This window comes from Chlorocebus sabaeus, chromosome 9 (assembly GCF_047675955.1).
Source record: "Chlorocebus sabaeus isolate Y175 chromosome 9, mChlSab1.0.hap1, whole genome shotgun sequence".
Taxonomy (NCBI): domain Eukaryota; kingdom Metazoa; phylum Chordata; class Mammalia; order Primates; family Cercopithecidae; genus Chlorocebus; species Chlorocebus sabaeus.
Window position 1 is genome coordinate 100,776,754 of NC_132912.1, and position 20,501 is coordinate 100,797,254.

Below are 20,501 nucleotides of genomic sequence, written 5' to 3' on the forward strand. Positions count from 1 at the left end.
GGGTGGGGATGGGGGAGGAAATGAGAAACTAAAGAGTATTTAATAACCAGTGTCGACATGCCGAAATGTAGCATGGATCTGAAGGTCATTGGACTTTTCAAGGGATGACCTCTATTGTAGTGAATGGCAAAGGAGTTTCAATTTGAGGGCCAAATCCAATTGATTGGCAGTGGCTGGAAAGAGTGCTGTGATCAGCTTACAACATCAGCAATGGGCATGGAAGAGAAAAGTGGCATCTGATATGTGTTTTAGAAGCTAGTTAGTTCCTCCCAGGCACCACACCTGCAATTTGGGTCATGGCCACCAGTGAGGCTGGTCCCATTCGGGTAATATGAGCCTAAAAGTTCTAATCATTAGAACCTTTCTAATGAAGGCCCTAACAGTCAAGAACCATGATCTAGCCTCTTTAGTTTTACTTTTTCTTTTAATGAAAAGGAGAGATATGAAAGAAGTAGCTGCTCTGTGTTATCCGTTTCCAGATAAATAACTTAAAGCAAGATGAGAAAGAAATAATGCACCCATTGGCTGACCTCTGTTTTGCCTGGGTGACCTTAAACAAGTCACAACCTCTTTGGGTCTCAGTTTTCTTCTCCAAAATGAAGGTTTGGACTTCTCTAAAGGTCCTTTCTGGCTCTAAAATTCTATGATGAATTAAAGGATTTTTTTTTTAGATGCAGACCTTCAGCAGTTTTTTCCCTCCTGAGTTGCTTCTATAAACTTCAGACTAACCAATGTGGTTTTCCTTTCTGAGGATATGAAACATATTTTGAACAAGACAAGCTTTTCAGCAGGATTCTACAGTAGTTGCCTCACGAGGGCCAAGGCCAGAGAGGAGCAAGCCATCATGTGGATCCTGAACTCACCCAGCGTGAGTAGAGCAGTGGTTGGCCTCCCCCTGAGACCAGGGAGAGAGTGGGGCAGGGAGAATAAGTTCTTTACATTTCATTCCTCTGCCACGCCAAACGCACCCAATGCACCCACCGGGCTGCTCAGTACCAGTTTGAAAGTCAGGGATAAGCAGTGGGCTGTCTTGATGGTGTATTTTTTGGGCAATGGTTATGGTGAGGAAGCTTAGAAGACGGCCTGTAAATATAATATTTACCCTCTTTTTAGGGGGTTCAGATAAAGTAAATCATTTAAATGCTCTTCTCTACCCTGGCTGCTCAGAGCAGTCGGCAGACCAGCGCATCAGCGTCATTTAGGAGCTTGTTGGAAATGCAGAATCTTGGATCCCACTCCAGACTTAATAAATCAGAATCTGCATTTTAACAAGATTTCAGATGATTCCAATGCATGTTAACATTTGAGAAACACTGCTCAATCTTGGCTGTGCATTGGAATCATCTGGGGAGCTTTAAAAAAATTCTCATGCCTGACAATAGTTTCTTGGATAAGACAGCAAAAGCACAGGCAACAAAAGAAAAAATAGCTAAAACAGACTGCATCAAAATTACAAACTTTTGTACATCCAAGGACACTATCAAAAGAGTGAAAAGGGAACTCACAGAATGGGAGAAAATATTTGCAAATCATATATGTAAGAAGGTATTAATATCCAGAATATATAAAGAACTACAACTCAACAACAAAAAAACTAAACAACCTGACTCACAACAAAGGACTTGAATAGACATTTCTCCAAAGATATACAAATGCTCAATAAGTACATGAAACATCACTAATCATTAGGGATATGCAAATCAAAACCACAATGAGATACCATTTCACACCCATTAGAATGGCTATAATAAAAAACAAAAACAGAAAATAAGTGTTGGTGAGGATGTAGAGAAATTGGAATCCTTGTGCACTGCTGGTGGAAATGTAAAATAATGCAGCTGCTGTGGAAAACAGTATGGCAATTCCTCAAAAAATTCCAATTAGAATTGTCATATGATCTAGCAATTCCACTTGGGCGTATACACGAAAGAACTGCAAAAAGAGACATGAACAGATATTTGTACACCCATGTTCATAGAAGTATTATTCACAATAGCCAAAAGGCAGAAGCAACCCAAGTGTCCGTCAACAGTTGAATGGATAAACAAAATGTGACCTATGCATACAATGAATATTGTTCAGCTTTAAACATGGAGGAATTGCTTTTATATAAGAAGAAAGAAAAAATAAAAAATAAGTAAAAGGAAAGAAATTCTGACACATAGTACAAGGTGGGTAAATCTTGAAGACATTATGCTAAGTGAAATAGGCCAGTCGCAAAAGGACAAATACTGTATGTTCCACTTCTACAAGGTGTCCAGAGTAGTCAGACGCATAGAGGCAGAAAGCAAAATGGTGGTTGCCAGGGGGTGGGTACAGGGCAAATGGGAGTGTTTAGTGGATTATGGAGTTTTTTTTTGGGAAGATGAAGAAGTTCTGAAGATAGATGGTGGTCATGGTTGTACAACAATGTTAATATGCATAACATCACTAAAGTATATACTTAAATACGGTTAAAATGGCAAATTTTATGTTCTGTGTATTGCATCACAATAAAAAAATACGAATGCTTGGGTCTCATCTCAAGATATTCTGACTTAACTGGCACAGGACGTGTAGTAAGGGCACCAAATTTTTGTTGCTGTTAATATATAATCATGGGATATCAGATTTTTAAAAGCTCCCACATGATTCTAATATGTTGCAAAATTTGATGAGCACTGTTCTATATCAGTGCTTCTCAAACTTTAATGTGTGTGTGAATCACCTGGTGGTCTTGTTAAAATGCAGATTCTGATTCAATAATTCTACAGTGGAGTCCAAGATTCTATATTTCTAACAAGCTCTCAGGTGGTGGTGATGATGTCTGTCCATACACTACACATCGAATAGCAAGGCTCCATACTGTAGCTCCCAGAGTCCTGAAACCAGGCTATATATTACAGTGAAGGTACAAGATTGGTTTAAGAACATTCTCCTCTGCCTCTGGATCTAAGGAGCTGAAATCAATCCTAGGTTACGCAATCTCCAGAGCTGCCCAGGCTCAGTTTATCTTTACACACTCATAGAGCTGGCTGTCTTCAGCTCAAGATCAAAGTACCACAACTGACAAGGAGCGACAAAGAGGGATTCTGACTCTAATTTTTATGAAGAGGTGAGAAGGGGAAAGGGTTGATGCTGGAGAGAGGGTCAGGTCAAGGAGATGAAGGATAGCTCCCATCAAAGGGCAGAGCCTAGGAAGAAGGGATTCTGGGCAGGAATTTGCAGGCCAAGATAGAAACATATGCCCTTGTGTTCCCAGAAACCATCATAGTGCCTGATACCTAGCAGGTTCTCTGTTAATATGTGTTAAGTAAGCATGGGAATGAGTATGCCCAATTGATAACATGAATCAACAGAAACTGCTTGCAATTTATCATAGTTGTTTAAAAACTGTTCTTCCTCTAAAGAAATGCTCCTCAAAAGGCAGTGTGCTTACCAATCACTTGAGGGTCATGTTGAAAATACAGATTCGGATTCGGTAGGTGTGGGGTGGCCCCTGAGAGCCTGCATTCCCAGGAAGCTGTCAGGTGATATGAGACTCTAGGCCAGCGGCTCTGAACCCTAGGTGCCCAACAGAACCACCTGGGGTGGAGGTGTTTAGAAATATGCCACCACCCAGGTCCCTTACCCAGCTTCTGATTGAACTGGTCTGAGGTGGGAGTTTGAGTGCTGTGTATTTTTAGAAGCTGCCCAGATCATATTAATGGACAGTCTGGGTTGAGAACCACTGCCCCAGCTTCGTGGTCCCCAGATGGGAAGCTGCAATCTGATTTGAAGTGAGAAATGTTTCTGCTACCAAAATTCATCATCGGCTAGTTGAAGTCTATAAAGAAAATCTATTTATCTAGGGGAGTGTCAGAGGAGGAGGGGAGATATAGAGTTTTGGGGGAAAAGCAGAGCAGGATGACACTGCCTGAAGCAGAAGAGCAGCTGGCACCTGGAGTGACCTCACATTTTGTGTGGCTGACTCAGGGAGCCTCTTGTTACACCACTGTGAACATCTGAATCCTTGGGGAGAACAGGTAGAAAGATTAAAAATAGAATGAAAAAGTAGTTTGAACCGAACTGTTTTGTGTTTTTGCATGCTTGGGTATCAAGCACCTACTATGTGTTAGAGCACTGGGAGTAGCACTCCCCGGCAGGTGTAGCACTAGAGAAGTACATAGCACACGCTACTCCATGCAGAAATGCGGAAGGTCCTAGGAGTGAAAAGATGAATAAAACCCAGCCTTTGCCTTCCTTGAAGGAGCTCTCCCAATAGTCAGTGGAGCAGCCATGTGATCTTAGGTGTAACACCCCGTGTAAGGGCAATGGGAGGCTATCTAGGTAAAGCAGCCCAGACGAGGCAAGGCTAAATATCAAAGACAGAGGGGCACAGGGCCAGAGTGCAGGGTGCCTCGGTAAGGGATGTGAGCTTCTGCAGGGGAGGTGTGTGGAGGGGGAAAAGAAGGGACTTCATAAAGGCCAGAGATGGGAAAACTTGTGTTTCAAGCTGTGAGAAGAATTGCTTTTTAATAATAATTTATTTTCTGTTTTTTGAGACAAGGTCTCACTGTCAACCAGGCTGGAGTGCAGTAGCACGATCATAGCTCACTGCAGTCTCAAACTCCTGGGCTCAAGCAATTGTCTCACCTCAGCCTCTCAAGTAGCCTAGGACTCCAGTTGGGTACTAACACTCCTGGTTATTTTTTTTTTTTTTTAGGGGGGAAGATGGGGTCTTGCTATTGTTGCCCAGGCTGATCTCAAACTTCCTGGGCTCAAGCAATTCTCCCACACTGGCCTTCCAAAGTGCTGAGATTACAGGCGTGAGCCATCATACCTGGCAATAATTTCTTAAAAATGCTCTATAAGCAAACTTTTTGAACAATTCCCAGCAAGGTGAAGAGACAGAGAGATAAAGAGAGAGGTCGGGCATGGTGGCTCATGCCTGGAATCCCAGCACTTTGGGAGGCTGAGGCAGGCGGATTGCTTGAGGTCAGGAGTTCAAGAGCAGCCTGGCCAACATGGTGAAACCCTATCTCTACTAAAAATACAACAAAATTAGCTGGGTGTGGTAAGGGGCACTGCCTGTAATCCCAGCTACTCAGGAGGCTGAGGCAGGAGAATCACTTGAACCCAGGAGGTGGAGGTTGCAGCAGTGAGCCAAGATCGTGCCACTGTACTCCAGTCTGGGTAACAGAGCAAGACGCTGTCTCAAAAAAAAAAAAAACAAAAACAAAAAAAAAAAACAAAAACAAAAAACAAAAAACAAGAGTGAGACCAACGTTTGGAATTAGCAACCTGGCTTTGGATCTCAACCCTACCACAGCCTAGCTCATGACCTCGGACCTGTTCCTCGATCTTGTTGGTCTTTGGTGTCCTCATCTGTACCATGGAGATCATATGACCGGCCACGGTTTCAAGGGTTAAGTCAGTGACAAGGAAGGCCTCTCCAGGGCCAGGCAGGTGGCAGCCAACTTGCATGCTCCCCTTCTTTGACGCAGAGAGCTGAAAGGTGAGATAGTCTTTAGACATTTTGTGGGTTCCATGTAGCCAAACTCAGTTTTCTGTGGCCTCAGGACTTTCCTGAATTGGGCCTGGAAACCGGTAACCAAGCAACCTGGATTCTCTGAGGTGGGGTCAGGCAGCTGTGGGGAGAGGCCTCCAGGGCAATTTTCGGGGCAAGCAGTTCTTTCGCAACTATGGAAAGAGCCAAGGTCACACCCCAAGCTCTCACGAAAACAAGATGCCTAAATGTTTCCGACATTGGGAACAAGCAGAGAAAACACAGCCTTTCAGACACTTGTAGGAGGGCTGAGACATGAAGGAGAGAGGCAGCCATGGGAACACTCTGCCTGGCACAGACTGGGCCACCAACTCCACAAAGACACCCACAAAAGAGCTCCTGGCACTCAAGCAACACTGGAGAAGAGCTAACAGGAGCTGCCCTGGGTCTTCACCTGTGACAACACTTCTTGCAGACCTTCGATGACCCTGGCATTGTGCTAGGTGCTAGGGTCACAGCAAGAAAACTGCTCACCATTTGCAGTACAGGGTGAGGGGTGATGCGGAGGAGGGAGCTCAGAGACATCTAAGTTAGCTAGTAGGTGGAGCTGGGGAGCGCTTCCTAGAGGGAGGGGTTGTAGCTGGACTCTGAGGATGCCATGAAGTTAGGTGGGCAAGAAGAGGCAGGAGGAGGAGCAGAAAGGAAAGAAAAACAGAGAGAACTGACTCTCCAAAGGTCAGGAGGACCCAGCCTTCACCCAATCTGTCCTTCCCTATCTACAGACCCCACCACCTGGCTTATAAGCTGGGAGGCAGCACCCATTTTGCCACACTGCGTGTTTCCAGTCAAAGGCCCTTCCATTAGACTAGAGCAGTGGTTCTCCACTACGGCGATTTTGCTGCTCTCTGGCCCCAGGGACATTTGGCAATATCTGGGGTCACTTTTGGTTGTCACAGCCAGGGAAGAGGTGCTACTAGAATCTAGTGGGTAGAGGCACGGAATTCTGCTGATCATCTACAATGCACAGCACAGCCCCCACAATTATTCAGCCCAAAACGTCAACAGTGCTGAGATGGAGAAACCTTAGCTAGAGTGACATCCTGGGCCTCCCTCTTTACTCTGCTCCCTTCTCCCAAGGGAGGGAGTTTGAAAGAACTGGCCAGTTTGAAAGAACTGGGATTGAAGAGCCCTCTCTGGCCCTGCCTCCCTGCAGGGGCCACTCTGCCGTGTGTGGAGCTTGGCCAGGCAGGCTCCACCCTGCCCCCACCCACAGGGAAGCCTGCAGTGGGCAGGGCTAAGGTGTCAGCAAGCCCCAGGGACCCCACACAGGAGCCTGGCTTGCCAGGCAGTTGCCTCTGGAATAAAGGTGGCATTTCCATCTCCACCTGCCTGAGCCCCACCTCCCTTGTCCTTTCTCTTAGTTGGCCCTGAATCTGAGTTGGGGAGTGGGACGCTATTCACTGGGCCCCTTCAAACCCCAACACTGTCACTCAGGCTGGAAATCTGGCACCATCTCTGCTGCCTCTTCATTGTTCACACCCACTGGATCCCCGAGTCAATTCTGCTTCACAAATCTCTCTCAAAGCTGCTCAGTCTTTCCACCCCTCCTGTGGGGGATCTGCCCCTTTCTCCCTCACCTGAACAATAGCAATACCTACTAACTGCTTCTGCCTCTCCTCTCCCCTCCTCCCATTTCCACACGCTGTCAGAGCTCCCTTCCTAAATCTCAGAATGGGTCGTGTGGATCTTCATATGGACTCTGGACACCAGGCACACAGAGAGGCACGTAATTGCAATTTTGCATAGCAAGTACTATACGAAGAATGGATAGTTAACAATAATAATACATATCTACCGCTGACCATGTGCCAGACACTACTCTAACCCTTCACATGAGTGACCCACTTAATCTGCATAGTAACCCTGTGAGAGAAGAACTATGACTGTCCCTATTTTACAGATAAGAAAACTAAGGCACAGAGAGGGTAAGTAACTTGCCCAAGGTCACACACCTAGTACCTGGTGGACCCAGGATGTGCGTCCAAGCAAATGAGCTCCAGAATTCTTCAACACCATACTGAATAGTTTCTCTCATGATATCAAACTTGTCTTAACCAAGTGAGATGGGAGCACAATGAAAGCAGCAACCATCTCTGCCTGGGGAACCTGGGGAAGGCCTAAGAGAGGCAATGCCAAGCAGGCCAGAGGAACAAGATGGAGAGAGTGTTCCAGGCTGAGAGGAGCAGGTGCATGGGAGATGCGCAGGTTTGTGTAGTGCAGTGAGGCTCTGCAGGGCAGACTCAGGGCAGGGGCAGGACACCTGGTGGGAAGGAGTGCAGCAAAGGAGGCTGGAAAAGATCTTGGAAGCCTCGTGAGTGACACAGGCCCAGTGGGCCAGGGAATGCTGTGGCTGGAGTGGTGTGTTAGAAGGATTTCTCTGTCCATACAGTGTGGAGAAGGTCATGAGAAAGCTGGGCTGGAAGCAAAGAAGCCAGTTAGGTGGCAAATACTGTGGCCCAAGTGAGCGAGAACACTAGAGGCCACCATTCACTCATTCATTCATTCATTCACTCACTCATTCATTGAGTCATTCATTCACTCATTCATTCATTCATTCATTCGTTATTTCTTGTGCACCTACTCTACGTCAGGTACTGCTCTGGGCACTAGGAAAACAGCTGAGAACAAGATGAAGTTTTTGGTAATGTATGGCATTAGTATACATTCTAATGCTTCTATTTCTCTACCCTGTCCCCCACCCTTGTCCTCTGTATTGCCAGTCTAAGAGACAAACTCCAGATCTCTGCAACTCCCTACCCCACAGAAGGTGCCATATTTCATGCATTTTCCCCAGCACGAAGAAAGTGTAAGAATTCTTCTTCTTCCCCTCTACCTGGAGACAGTTCTAGACACTGCCTGCAGCAGCACTCATAGACGAGAGACTTGGGCTTGCTCCAGAAAAAGGCAGACAAAACCTCAGGGGACCCAGTTGAGGAAGTGCCACAGAAGCCAGTGGGCTAATGAAATGGTGTTTCTGAAAGTGAGAGGACAAATGGAATCTCCCAGCCTTATGCAGAAGTCACAGCAGGTTCTTAATAGGTACTATTAACTGCTCAGACTTCCCGTTCTGTAAAATGGGAAATAATGTTTATCGGGTTGTTGTGAGAATGAAATGAGATGAATGTGTGTTAAGTGCTGAGCGTAATGCCTGGCAGAGAGAAAGTCCACACGTGGTAGGTAACAGTACCAATAATCACACTATTACTACTAATGATAAATGTTTGTGGGATGCATGAATGCGTCTCAGGTGACAGAGTCCAGGCCTGCTTGGTGCTCCCCTTCCAGGAGTAGTTGCCAGATGTTGAATGGAATGCTCTGGACTGTAAGACTTTGAGGAATAGGTTTGCTTCTGTAACTAATTTGTCTAGGGGACCCTGATGGAGTTCTTCGCCTCCTTAAATACTGCTTCCTAAGCACAGAACCCCTTAGCATGCTATGCTATACACACTAATTCTTCTAACATTGAGAAGATGCCTATGGGCCAGGTTAGAAATGATGAAAAAGACATAGTTCCCGACCTCAAGGAGCTTACAGTCTATCAGGGGTGAGACACACTTCAGTGGGATAAGCTCAGAGTAGAAACAGGTACAAAGTAGGCCGGGCACGGTGGCTCATGCCTGTAATCCCAGCACTTTGGGAGGCTGAGTCAGACAGATCACCTGAGGTCGGGAGTTTGAGACCAGCCTGACCAACATGGAGAAATCCCAACTCTACTAAAAATACAAAATTAGCAAGGCGTGGTGGTGCGCACCTGTAATCCCAGCTACTTGGGAAGCTGAGGCAGGGGAATCGCTTGAGCCTGGGAGGAAGAGGGTATAGTGAGCCGAGACCATGCCATTGCACTCCAGCCTGGGCAACAAGAGCAAAACTCCATTTAAAAAAAAAAAAAGAAAGAAAAAAGAAAAGAAAAAAGAAAAAAAGAAACAGGCACAAAGCCTAGACATAGGCCATAGGAGGGTGGGATTAACTAGGGAGGTGGTGGGAAGGGCAGCCAGAAAAGACTCCCTGAAGACGGTGAATTGGATTCTAGATGGTGGAGACCTATGGATCAACGACATGCATGTGAGACAGCTTGGTACATGCTGTGGATGCATTTGTTGCTGCTGGAGTGCAATGTCTGGGATATGGGGTGGAGGGAGAGAGAAGAGGGGACAGTGGGGACAAGGGTGGAGATGCAGTCTTGTGTGGGGCAGCAGCTGGGACCTGGAGAGCCTGCCATGCCACGGTAAGGAGCCTGGAGTCACAACATGTGGGAAGTTTTGAAGTCGGGCAGAGACAGGATCAGACTTGCATTTTTGAAAGGGCGTTTTAGACTTCAAGCAGCAGTGTGCAGGATGGATAGACCGTGTTTCTGAAGAGTGAGTGAGAGTATCACAGAGAGGATCTGAACATCCTGGGGCACGGGTCGGGTGGGGCACTGGATGACCTCCAAAATCATTTTCCAGGCCTAATCGTTTATAGGTCAAGTTTTCCCTAAATAATTTAAAATGCATTCATGGACCTTGCTATTTAAAAGCATCCTCCCAGATATCCTTTTGTGATTTACTTCCTAGTTTGTCTCCAGTGGAAGTCCAAATTTCCATGTAGTCTATCAGCTTCAAGCAAAGTAAACCTGCACTGAGCTTCCCGCAGCAGCCAGGTGGGAAGGGGGCAGGAAGGAGAGGGAGAACAGCAAAGGGAGGTAAAGAGGAAGAGAAACAGCCTTGCTCCAGGCTCAGAGCCAGCCACCATCTCATGGAGTGGGTCTTGTCTGGAGTCCTCAAGTGCTGCTTGATTAGGGGACCTTTGGAGGTTTACATAGTCCTCATGCCGGCTCTGGGAAGGAGCTAGATGGAAGGCGGGTTTGGAGATCCAATCGAATACCAAGGGTCACCCCTGCCCCAGAATGGCCACCAACATTCACTTACTCATTTGTGCACCCACCGAGCACCTACTGAACCCCTCCACATGCCAAGTGCCATGCTACGCATGGAATTTGTGGCTGAGAACAAATGACGGTGTCTCCCTCATACTGTTTACAAGGCAGCATTTCTCCTTGAGGACTCTTATTTCCCCACCTGAAAAAGCCTCTTTGGATATACACAGCTTCTCAGATGAGAGGTGCATGATGATGATTTCTAAGAAAGAGCCTGTTCTTAGAGACTAGAGTGAAAGGGAATGTGCCACCCCTTAGAGGAAGAGACTGCCAGTGATGGAAATAGCCTGCCACCCAGCTCCTCTGATTACAGTGACGGACCTCCAGAGGCTAAGGGACCTGTTTCAGGACAAGTAGAAGATTCATGGCAGGAATCTACACAGTGACGCTCCCATGTGGGAAGGGAGGGATGTCACCTCAGTCCTCTCAGGGGAGCCTCAAGTGACTTCCTACCTCCGATCCTGAGCACAAGGAGGACAAGACCAGGGTCAGACCTCATGTGAAAAACACCAACTAAGGCTGTTCCCACCAATCCTACAAGAGTTCCTCTGCCCTTCTGGGAGGGGAACTCCAGCTCCCAGGCCTGTTCCCCTTCCTAAGAGCTGTGTTAAAATTTGTACAACATGATGCTTCCTTTAAGACAGGTCTATATCAATAGAGGTCGGGAATGCCAAAGCAGGAATCTCCACCGAGGTGGCTGCTCCCTAGGTAGGTGAAGGTTGATGTAAGGAAAGAAAGCAGTCCCTGCAGTCCCTCCTCAGGTCACCGGGACACTCCCAGAGCTCAGCAGTGATTCCCATGACCTTGTCACTGTACTTGTTGGGTGCAAACAAAGATAAGAGTAACTGGAAACAACAGAGAGGGTCATTTTACACTCTCTGCACTCTCAATTCTTCTGTAGCTAATTAAAGTAATATGTCAAAATGTCCCTTGGAAGAGCTGTTTAAGAATATGTCTGTTAAGTAAACAAGGCTTCACTAATTAATGACACGCCTTCCCATCCCTCACTGAAGTTCCTTATAGAACTTCTGGGCCAGGAGGGTTGAGCAGGAAAGGATGGAGGAGTAGTCGCCATCTCCTTTTCTCAGAGGGAGAGGGGACATATCCAGCCTCTTGTCATTTGTGGAGCTATCAGTTTCTCCTCCGGATGTTGATCAGATTTCCTGGGCTGGAACCAACTTACAGGGCCAGGGTACTGGAATTTTTCCAAGAAGTAAACGCTTTGCTTCTTACGAAGTCAACATGATTTCTTTCAAGGAAAATTTTTATTTTTTTAAGTGCCTAGGGTTTTTGAAGGGCAAATCTTTGGACCTTTCTCTAAAGAGAATGATTATTTTTTATATATATATATATTTTTTTTGCTAAGATCACCTCCCCACCACACACACACACACACACACACACACACACACACTCTCTCTCTCTCTCTCTCTCTCTTACAGAGGCATGAGGGTGGGAGAATGATTTGTTCAATATTACACAAAGAGTCAGTGGCATAGCCAGAAATACAACTTTCCAAACTCCCAATTCTTAATAATAGAAATATTAATATAGTCTCTATAATTTTCTGTTTATTTTTGTTTTCACAGCTCAGATTTAATTTTCACAACAACTCTGGGGAAATCTGGGTAAAACGGTCTCAGGAGAGAGCAGATCTGAATTCCAGACCAGCTCTGCCACTTGCTTGCAGTGTGATCCTGGCTGGTTCCCTCTCCTCTCTGGATCTCAGTGCTGTCAGCTGTGAAATGGGGGAATTGGAGGAGAATACTTCCAAAATCCCTCCCACCTCTAATGTGCTGTGATTCTGTACTGTGATGCTCCAGTCCTGGGTTTCTCAATCTTGGTGTCAATGACATTTGGGGCCAGATAATTCCTTGTCATGAGGCGTGTTCTGTGCACTGTATGATGTTCAGCAGCATCCCTGGCCTCTACCTAGTGGATACTAGTAGCACCCCATTCCCCAGTTGTAACAAGAAAAAACGTCTACAGACGTTGCCAAATATCTGGGAGGGGGAACAAAATAACCCCTGTAGTCACCTTCAAGGACTTTGATAAGGTCAAAATCATGAGTGGTTCACTGGAAAAAAGGTCTTCCTCTCCCTTCCTTTTCCCCAACCCTTTCACACCTTTCTGCACACTTTTCAAAGACAACCTCTCAGTCCTTTGCTACCTCTCATTTCTTAAATGCCCTAAGTGGTCCAGGGTGTGTTTGGTGTGATAATGAACCAATTGATTTCATACTTTCTCCTAAGGAAAGTTCACAGGTTTATGTCCCCTAAGCAACCAGCCAGGCTCTCCAGAAATCCCTAGCAGAACCCAGGCTGGCCTGGAAGCCTGTATCTGCAGCCTGCAGGAGGCTCGGTGAGCATGAATTTGTCAGCACTCTTAAATCACTGGGCTCTGAGGAAGGCTTCTCCCAGCAGAAAGATCCTTCCTTAGGAATCAATAGCTCAGGGCCCTCCATCACATTCAGAATTACCCTGGGACCTGTAAAATTTCTTTTTCCCAAGCATGGCAGAACCCCAAAGTGAAAACCCTGAGGTGGGGGAAGGAAAGAGGCAAGGAGGGAGCCCTGCGAAGAAGGCCTTGCCCATCAGCCCAGATGTTGCTGTGAGCAGAGGCTGATGTGCAAACCTGGGCACTCAGGCTCACTCTCTGGGAAAAAGAAGACTCCGGGGGTTCCCAGTGATTCAGCAATAATATCGCCTTCCAATTGAATATCTCTTTACCTCTAACCAAGGGCAGAGAAATACTAAAGACTGTCTCCCTCCAGCTTCGCTCCCCTACCCTCATCACACGATTGTCAGCCTCATCATTTAGCAGAGAAGGAAACTGAGGCTTGCAGAGGTTAAGTGGTTTGTTTAAGGTCTCTAAGCCAGCAAGCACAGACCAGATTCTAAGCCTGTGTCCTTACCATTACAATGAGAGGGGAACGGGTCAGTCATCCGGTGGGGCTCATAAAAGCCCCACTGGACAACTTCCTGTTTCTCTTAGTCTAATGCCACTTCTCAAGCTCTCTACCCACTCCCGCATTCAAACAAAAGTCCAGAGAGTTTATACTATAACCACAATTTATGTAAGTATATTCCTCTGGTCTTATCCAGAACTAGAGCAAGTCTTGAGAATGCAGGCTCATTTCACCAGGTAAAGCTAGGAGCTGGTGAGATCTCAAGCACAGCCTCTTAAGACTCCAGTTTAAAGAGAGGGGCTTTTGCTCTCAGGTAGTCCATGTGATCCTGCCACCTCCCTCCTCCCGCTGAAGATGAAGCCCAACTTCATCTTCTGTGAGCATGAGGGAGAGGAGGGGACTCAAGCATCTTCCCTGGCAACAAGCATCCCTTTCGTGAGCCTTAGGGAGAGAAGAGGATTCCGCCTCTCAGAATTCTGGCTTGGCAGCAGTGGGTTTCTTATGAGGGTAGGCCGCCAAGTCTGCTGAGGCTCCAAGGAGAACCAGGAGGAAGTCCATTCAGTGTGCAAAGAAGCCAGGTGGGGAGACAAGAACAAAGGGGGCAGCCCACACGCCACTCAGCAAACCTCTTTCCCAGAGCCCAGCTCAGATGTCAACAGCAGGCTCTCGGAACAGAAGAAAGGGCAATGGAAATGGTAGTATCTTGCAGGTCACCCAAGAAGCCCAAACATAAGGATTTTGCAAAAATAGAATGTCCTAGCACTCTGACCTTGAGCTAGGAACAGCAAGGGTGGGGGAAATAGGCAAATACTCTTTGGAAACTCTCCAATCCATCTAGAATGAATGTGGGAGGTCTCACCAGCAATGGTGTGACTGCAAGACAGAGAAACCCCACGCCAGCATTCCTTGGTGCTCCAGACCTGGGTTCCAAGACCACAGTGGGGGACTCAGCATTTCTGACTCCAAATGCACAGACAGAAACCTGGACTTGCATGGCTTTTGCTTAAAACACCACTTGGAATAACGAGACGAGATTGTAGAGGGAGGGAAAGAATAATTAGGACTTTCTATACCTGTGTATGTCCATGACAAGAACTGTATTTTCTCCTCACCTTTTCACTCTGAAAAACAGATTCAAAGAGAATCTCCCCAACTGTATGGGATGTATTCATTTACCAAAGCCTGGTCAGTCAATAACTATGAGTGACTACTGTACAGAGAAAGTATGTCCATCTTTGTAGTGAAGAGGAAGCAGGCCACTGGAGTGGAAACAGCTCTGAATCGAGCACTGGGAATCTTAGGACCCGGTTCCATGTCTTCCACCAAATAGTCATGTGACCTTGGCTTTATCCAGCTTCAGTTTTCTCATCTGTGAATTAAATGCATGTGAGCGTTGGGATGGGATGGGGTTGGATGAGATGCTCTCCAAGTCTCCTTGCTTCTGGCTCTCATGTTCTGGAACTCCATGAACCCTTAAAGAGTTCAAGTAACACAGCGGCTCCAAGCACAAAGGAATGATCCCCGAGAGAGGGTGGGACTGTGTACCAGCTCTGTCTCCTTGGAACGTTGTGCTTGCACCTGCCCCATTGCACCTGAGGTCACAGGACCACCTGAAGTCCAGGAAGCATGTGGTAGAAGGATTCCAATTACGATCGTGGTGGTTGAAGGCTGTAGGCTGAGCTGCCTTAAAGCATTAAGTTGCTACAGCCAGTGAAGGGCAAGAAGTGAGAAAGTCAGTGGTCCTGAGCTAGGTACCTTTGGCGCCCCCTACTGGACACCAAGGAGTCTGCTCCACCTTTATGCTTCTACCGCCTCAGCATCGGAAGCAAGGGAGCGTTTGAGCATGGGAGGCTGTCAAAAGCTGTTTAATAGGACTGCCTTCCTGGTTGGTGGTATTCTTTCTAAAAGAGTCTATTTCACTCCCTAGAATTACACAGGCAATTGGTCCACACATTCACAGGGGCACCCCTGTGCAGCCATAGGACGTCTTAACCAAACATCAAGGTGCCAAGGAATAAACACCAGGATTCAGAATACCAGGTGCTGCCCAGATGGAGAAGGGAAGAAAGAGCAACAAGCAGGTATTTCGCTGCACAAATCTCCAGTGGAGAGAAGGTCTTGGGAAATGCAGCAGAAGAATGTTGACTGCAGGCAGACAACGATGGAGCTGGGGGTTGGGATATGGATTGATAGCCCCCATAAAATATCTCCAGGCTGAAGCAGGTACCCTAGGAGTTTGAACATCCACCCACATTCAGGGGTGGGATAAGGTGGAGGATTCAGCCCCAAATGAGCAGCCACAGAGCAGGTTTCCCCGACTCCCCACACACAGTTTTCACCTTCTCCAGAGTCCATTAGTACCCACCAGAAAGTGGAATGTTCTAATTTTGGTCCTCTGTGTCATCATCAAGACCCTCAACTCTCTTCATTACCTCTTAAATTGACTTTAGGACCTACTGCCAGAAGGATGTTCTTAACCAAGTCAGAGAGAGAGAGAGAGAGAGAGAGAGAGAGAGAGAGAGAGAGAGAGAGAGACAACATTTTCTCAAGAACCATGCTGGAACAGCCACCATGTTCCCACTTTTCCAGTCTCCACCTCTCCCCCATGGCTGAGGGTGAGGTACTGTGTGACTCTCTCAATGAGCTCTAATTCAGTCTTGGACATCTCCAGCCCCAAGTCATCTGGGTTCCAAATTTCTGTCAATCGCTTATCTCTTCCCACATGAGTTCTCCCCTGACTCAAGACAACACTATAGAACTGTCCCCTGTCCTGGAACCCTCTTCCCTTCTTTTCCACCTGGCTTCACGTGGAAAGTCCTGCACCCATCCGAGAAGATATCTCAAGTACGACTCAAGAATGTGTCCTGTCAGGAGAACTGAAGCATCTCCTAGATGTGCAGAAGCCACACTAGGTGCACCCACCACCATCACCAGCAGCAGCGGCAGCAGCAGCAGCAATATTCATTAGTCATTCCCGGAGAAAGCCCCCCTAGGCTCTCAACCCTAGGAGAATTTCCCCGCCACTCTGGGAGGCTTCCATCCAGGCTGGTATGACTTTGGATTCTTGAGTTGCTTTCTGCAGAAGCGGGACTAACCAGGGCTCCCAACTACTGTACTGCAAAGAAGCGCGCTGCATTGCTGGGCATGCCCCCAAGCCCGGCCTGGCTGCCCCATCAAAGCCTCCAAGTGCCCCTACGGGGTCGAGGAGGACTCACAGTTTCCCTGGAATGCCTGAAGCTGGCTTGCCTGAGGCAGCCTGAAGGGAAGACCACACCTCGTCCAGCATAAGGCGGCTAGCAGCTACGCCGCGCGCGGGGCTGGCTCCCGGAGCTCTCTGCCACCCAGCGCTGTGCCCGGGAACTGGGCTTCCCAGGGGAGGAAGAGTCCAGCCCCCGGGGCTCTTCCCCAGCCTAGAAGCGTAGGCACTTGACCGAGGCCAGTGGCTTCCCCGGCCCGGATCTCATCCTGGCTGACTGGGAGACTCTCCCGATACCCTGGCACGTCCCTCCTCACCCGCTCCGCCCCCTCCCGGCCCCGGAGGCCCCCTCCCCTGACAGCTGACCTCCAGCTCGCCCCCAACACCTTCTCTGTCAGCTGCGGGCTCTTGCCCCCACACCTCGGCTCTCACCTCTCTGCCACCTCCAACCCGGCCCCCGCCTCGCCCCCCAGCCCGCAGGGGAGGCTCCGCGCGCCAATCGAGTCCAGCGCCTCCCAGCAAGTTAGGAGCGAAGCTGCCGCCTTCGCGATCCCCGTCTTCTCCGGTTCCCGGGCGGCGTCCCCGCCATCCTCGCGGGCGGATCGGGGGGGCGCGCAGAGCTGGAGAAACTTTCCCTGCCTGCGGGTGGGGGGCACCGGTGCGGGTACTTACGCCGGGGTCAGCGCTCGGAGCCATCCTCCCGCTCTCGGCCCCGCCGCCTGGGGGCGTGGGAAGCGGGCGCTCGCTGCCGCCTCTGCCGCCGGCGCCGCCGCCTGCTAGCTCCCAGCCCCGGTCCCGGGCTGGCCTCGAGCCTCCCGCCCCAACGCCGCGCGCTCGCTTTATACAACTCCACTCGAGCGCGCCCGGGCTTATGTAAAGGCTGGCGGAGGCCCGCAGCCAATGGCGCGGCAGCTGGAGCCGGGGGCCCGGGTTGGGGGGCGCCCGTGCGGCCAATCGCGGCCCAGGGAGCCCGGGGAGCCGGGCGAGGGGAGGGAGCGCCTCCCCGCGCTGATTTAGGAGCCGGGATTGCGGTGGCAGCAGCCGGCAGCCAGGCTGGCCCGGCGCGGCGCGGCGGGCACTGGGGTGGGCGGCGGCGCAGGCGGCGGCAAGGGCGGGCGCCCCCCCGCGCCCCGCCACTGCGTCGCGTAACCTTCAGGAGGCAGCGGGGCCTGGCGAGGAGGGGAGAGGGCGCCTGGCTGGGCACTGGGGGCCCCGGGCGGGAGGGAAGCGGGGGTCCCTGGGGAGGCCGCACAGGGAAGGAATGCGAAGGGGGAGGGGAAAGCGGCGAGCCCCAGGACCTCGCGGCCACGCTTGCGCTCAGGACCAAGGGTGGCGGCGAGAGCGGCGTCGCTGCCTTCCCGTTTCTCCCCCAGGATAGCGATCTGGCGTCGCCGGGCCAGGCCATAGCGGCCGCGCGAGCCGCGCTGATGGCGAGATTTCGACTTCGGATCTAGCGCGGAGCCGATCTTTATCCAGCCTGGGGACGTGTCCAAGCACCTCCCGGGGACTGCTGAGTATGGAGAGCAGGGCTCCGCGACGGACCCCGCAGGCGGGGAGCGGGCGAGCGCAGCTCCGAGATCAGGCGCGCAGAGGCCCAGGCGGCTGCCGGCAGTGCCGCTTCCACCCCACCCCCTGTCCCCACGGGCAGTGCCCCCACCCCGTCCCACCTAGTCCCCACCCTAGCAGTGGCCGGGTCGGGCCTGGCCCTCCTGCTCCTGCTGCCCGCGTCCTACTAGCTCCTACTCCCTCACCGCTTTGATCACAGGTACTGGTCCCCTCTCTTCGCCCCTAACCCGCTGCCGTGTGGGGGATAGCTTCTGCCTCTCTGGACCAGGGGAATGGGGGTGCTAAGCCCCAGAAAAACACACTTGATCAGCAATACTCAAAATACCCCTGTCCAGGCAGGAAACTGGCCTTGGTGGGTCACACTCTGAAGGCAAATCCTTTATTTTACGCCTAGAATAGAGCCTGGCACATAGTAGGCACTCAGTGTTTACTGAATGAATTCGGAGTTTCCATTAGTGAGGTCTTTGGGTTTCTGAAAGCTGGGCAAAGGGCTACAGAAGAGAAAGACTTGGGAATCCACCATCGGAGAGGGAAGGAGCTAGGACTGTTTTCCCATCTGTTGACGCTTTTGTGACCATCACCCACTAGTCTGGCTTCTGGGCCCTTGACTCTTAAAATGATTTAAATGTGTTCTTTTATAGAGGGCCAGTCAGCCAGTCCCTGGCCCCTGTTATCCCTGGATTTTGAGCAGAACTACTAGGACCTACTCTGGGCTCTGTTTTCAGGTCTCTGTGATCCTCCTCTGAAAAGAAAGAGCTAGGCATAGACAAACTTTCTGGCTTTTTGAACCCCCATCAAGCCTTTAAGGGTTGTGGGCGCCTTTGAAAATCTGGCAAAAATTACTAAATCATTTTTGCAGAAAAATATACAAACACACACATTTACACACACACACACATTTACACACACACACACACACACACACCCTTGAGTATACTTTCAGGATCATTAGGAACCCTGAGTCTCTTAGGGCTCTGTCCAATGTCAACCTGTTTCTTCAGGGGTCTAGGACAGTAGTTTATAATCACTCTCCTTTTGGGGATCACAGACCCTTTAGAACCTTTCAAGAATCTCATAAATGTTATGGATCTGTTTCTTATAAAAATGCTTACTCACATACAGACATGTTGACATGCAACTCTAGGAGAGTTCATGGATCATTAAAACTTAATCTAGGGCCCTGATTAAGAACCTTCATCTATTGGCAAATAGACTCTGCTCCAAGGCTGTATCTGATCCCCAGCTCTCTGCATAAGGAGTCCAGTTGGTCCTGCACCCTGCTGGAGAATTGTACCTTGTTCTGAGGCCATCTGAGTCATCCGGCCAAGGCTCTGGCACCTGAGAGGCTATCTCCACACTTTCTCTGCATCTTGGTCCCTGCCACCCTCTTAATGTGGAAATAAGTTGCAGGTTGTCATATTCTGTCTGATCTATGAGCATTCCTTAGCCAGAAACTCCAACTCAGGGAGACAGCAAGTGACTGGTAATTAACCAGTTTCACTCAATCCCAAGCATCTGAGCACACCTTTCTTGGTTTTTGTTCTCACCTCTCTCTCCGCTGGCAAAGCTGTGCATAGCAGCCCCAGCTGTAGCGCCTCACCTCACCCAGACCTGACAGATTTAGTAACCAGCATGGTAATTATCAGCATTAGCTAACCAGATGTGAATAGATGCTCTGTGCAAAATAACTCTATAATAATCTCACACTTTCCTGCAGCTAGCCAGGTAAGGTTACAACAGACCAAAGATGCTAGGGAAGGACAGAAAAATGCAGGAAATGATGGAGATGTTCCAGCCAGGAAGTGCTCCAGGGAATACAATCTGGCTTCAGCACTTGAACTTGTGAGGGTTGAGCCCAGTGGGCCAGGAAGTTCTGGCTGGAAAATTTCTCATTTCTCTGATGTCCTCTATGTCCATTTGCTCAGTTCATGTCAGTGTCTGTTCAGAGCTCCAGCCCTGCCACCCTCCCTATCCCATGGTAGACCTCTTGTCCTCCCACATTGCCCAGACACACCCAGCTTTCTTGAGGCACATGCACACAGTTATAAGACTGAACTGTGCCTCTCCGGACCAAATTCGCATAATGAAGCCCCAACCCCTAATGTGACTGCATTTGGAGATAAGGCCTTTAAAGGGACAGTTAAGGCAAAATGAGGTCATAAGGGTGGACCCTAATTCAATAGGACTAGTGTCCTCATAAGAAGAGAAAGAGACACCAGAGATCTCCCATTTCTCTCTGTATGTCCTCAGGAGAAAGCCTGCGTAAGTAACAGAAGGAGGCCATCTGCAAGCCAGGAGCAGGGCCTCTGAAGAAACAAGACCTGCCAGCACCTTGATCTGGGACTTCCAGGCTCCAGAACTGTGAGAACATTAACTTCTGTGGTTAAGC

General features: G+C 49.2%; 1 protein-coding gene across 3 annotated transcripts in view; it reads right to left on the minus strand.

Annotated features, from left to right (window-relative positions):
- Positions 1-17,400, minus strand: part of CRTAC1 (cartilage acidic protein 1) — a 165,684-nt gene extending 148,284 nt beyond the window's left edge. For 2 of the 3 annotated variants that reach the window (XM_073019241.1, XM_007963774.3), the window contains exon 1: positions 17,219-17,400. In XM_073019241.1, coding sequence (XP_072875342.1) covers positions 17,219-17,242 — 24 coding nt within the window. In that variant the 5' untranslated portion in view covers positions 17,243-17,400. The remainder of the gene's footprint in view (positions 1-17,218) is intronic. The other variant, XM_007963771.3, reaches the window with a different exon arrangement.
- Positions 17,401-20,501: the final 3,101 nt, after the last annotated feature.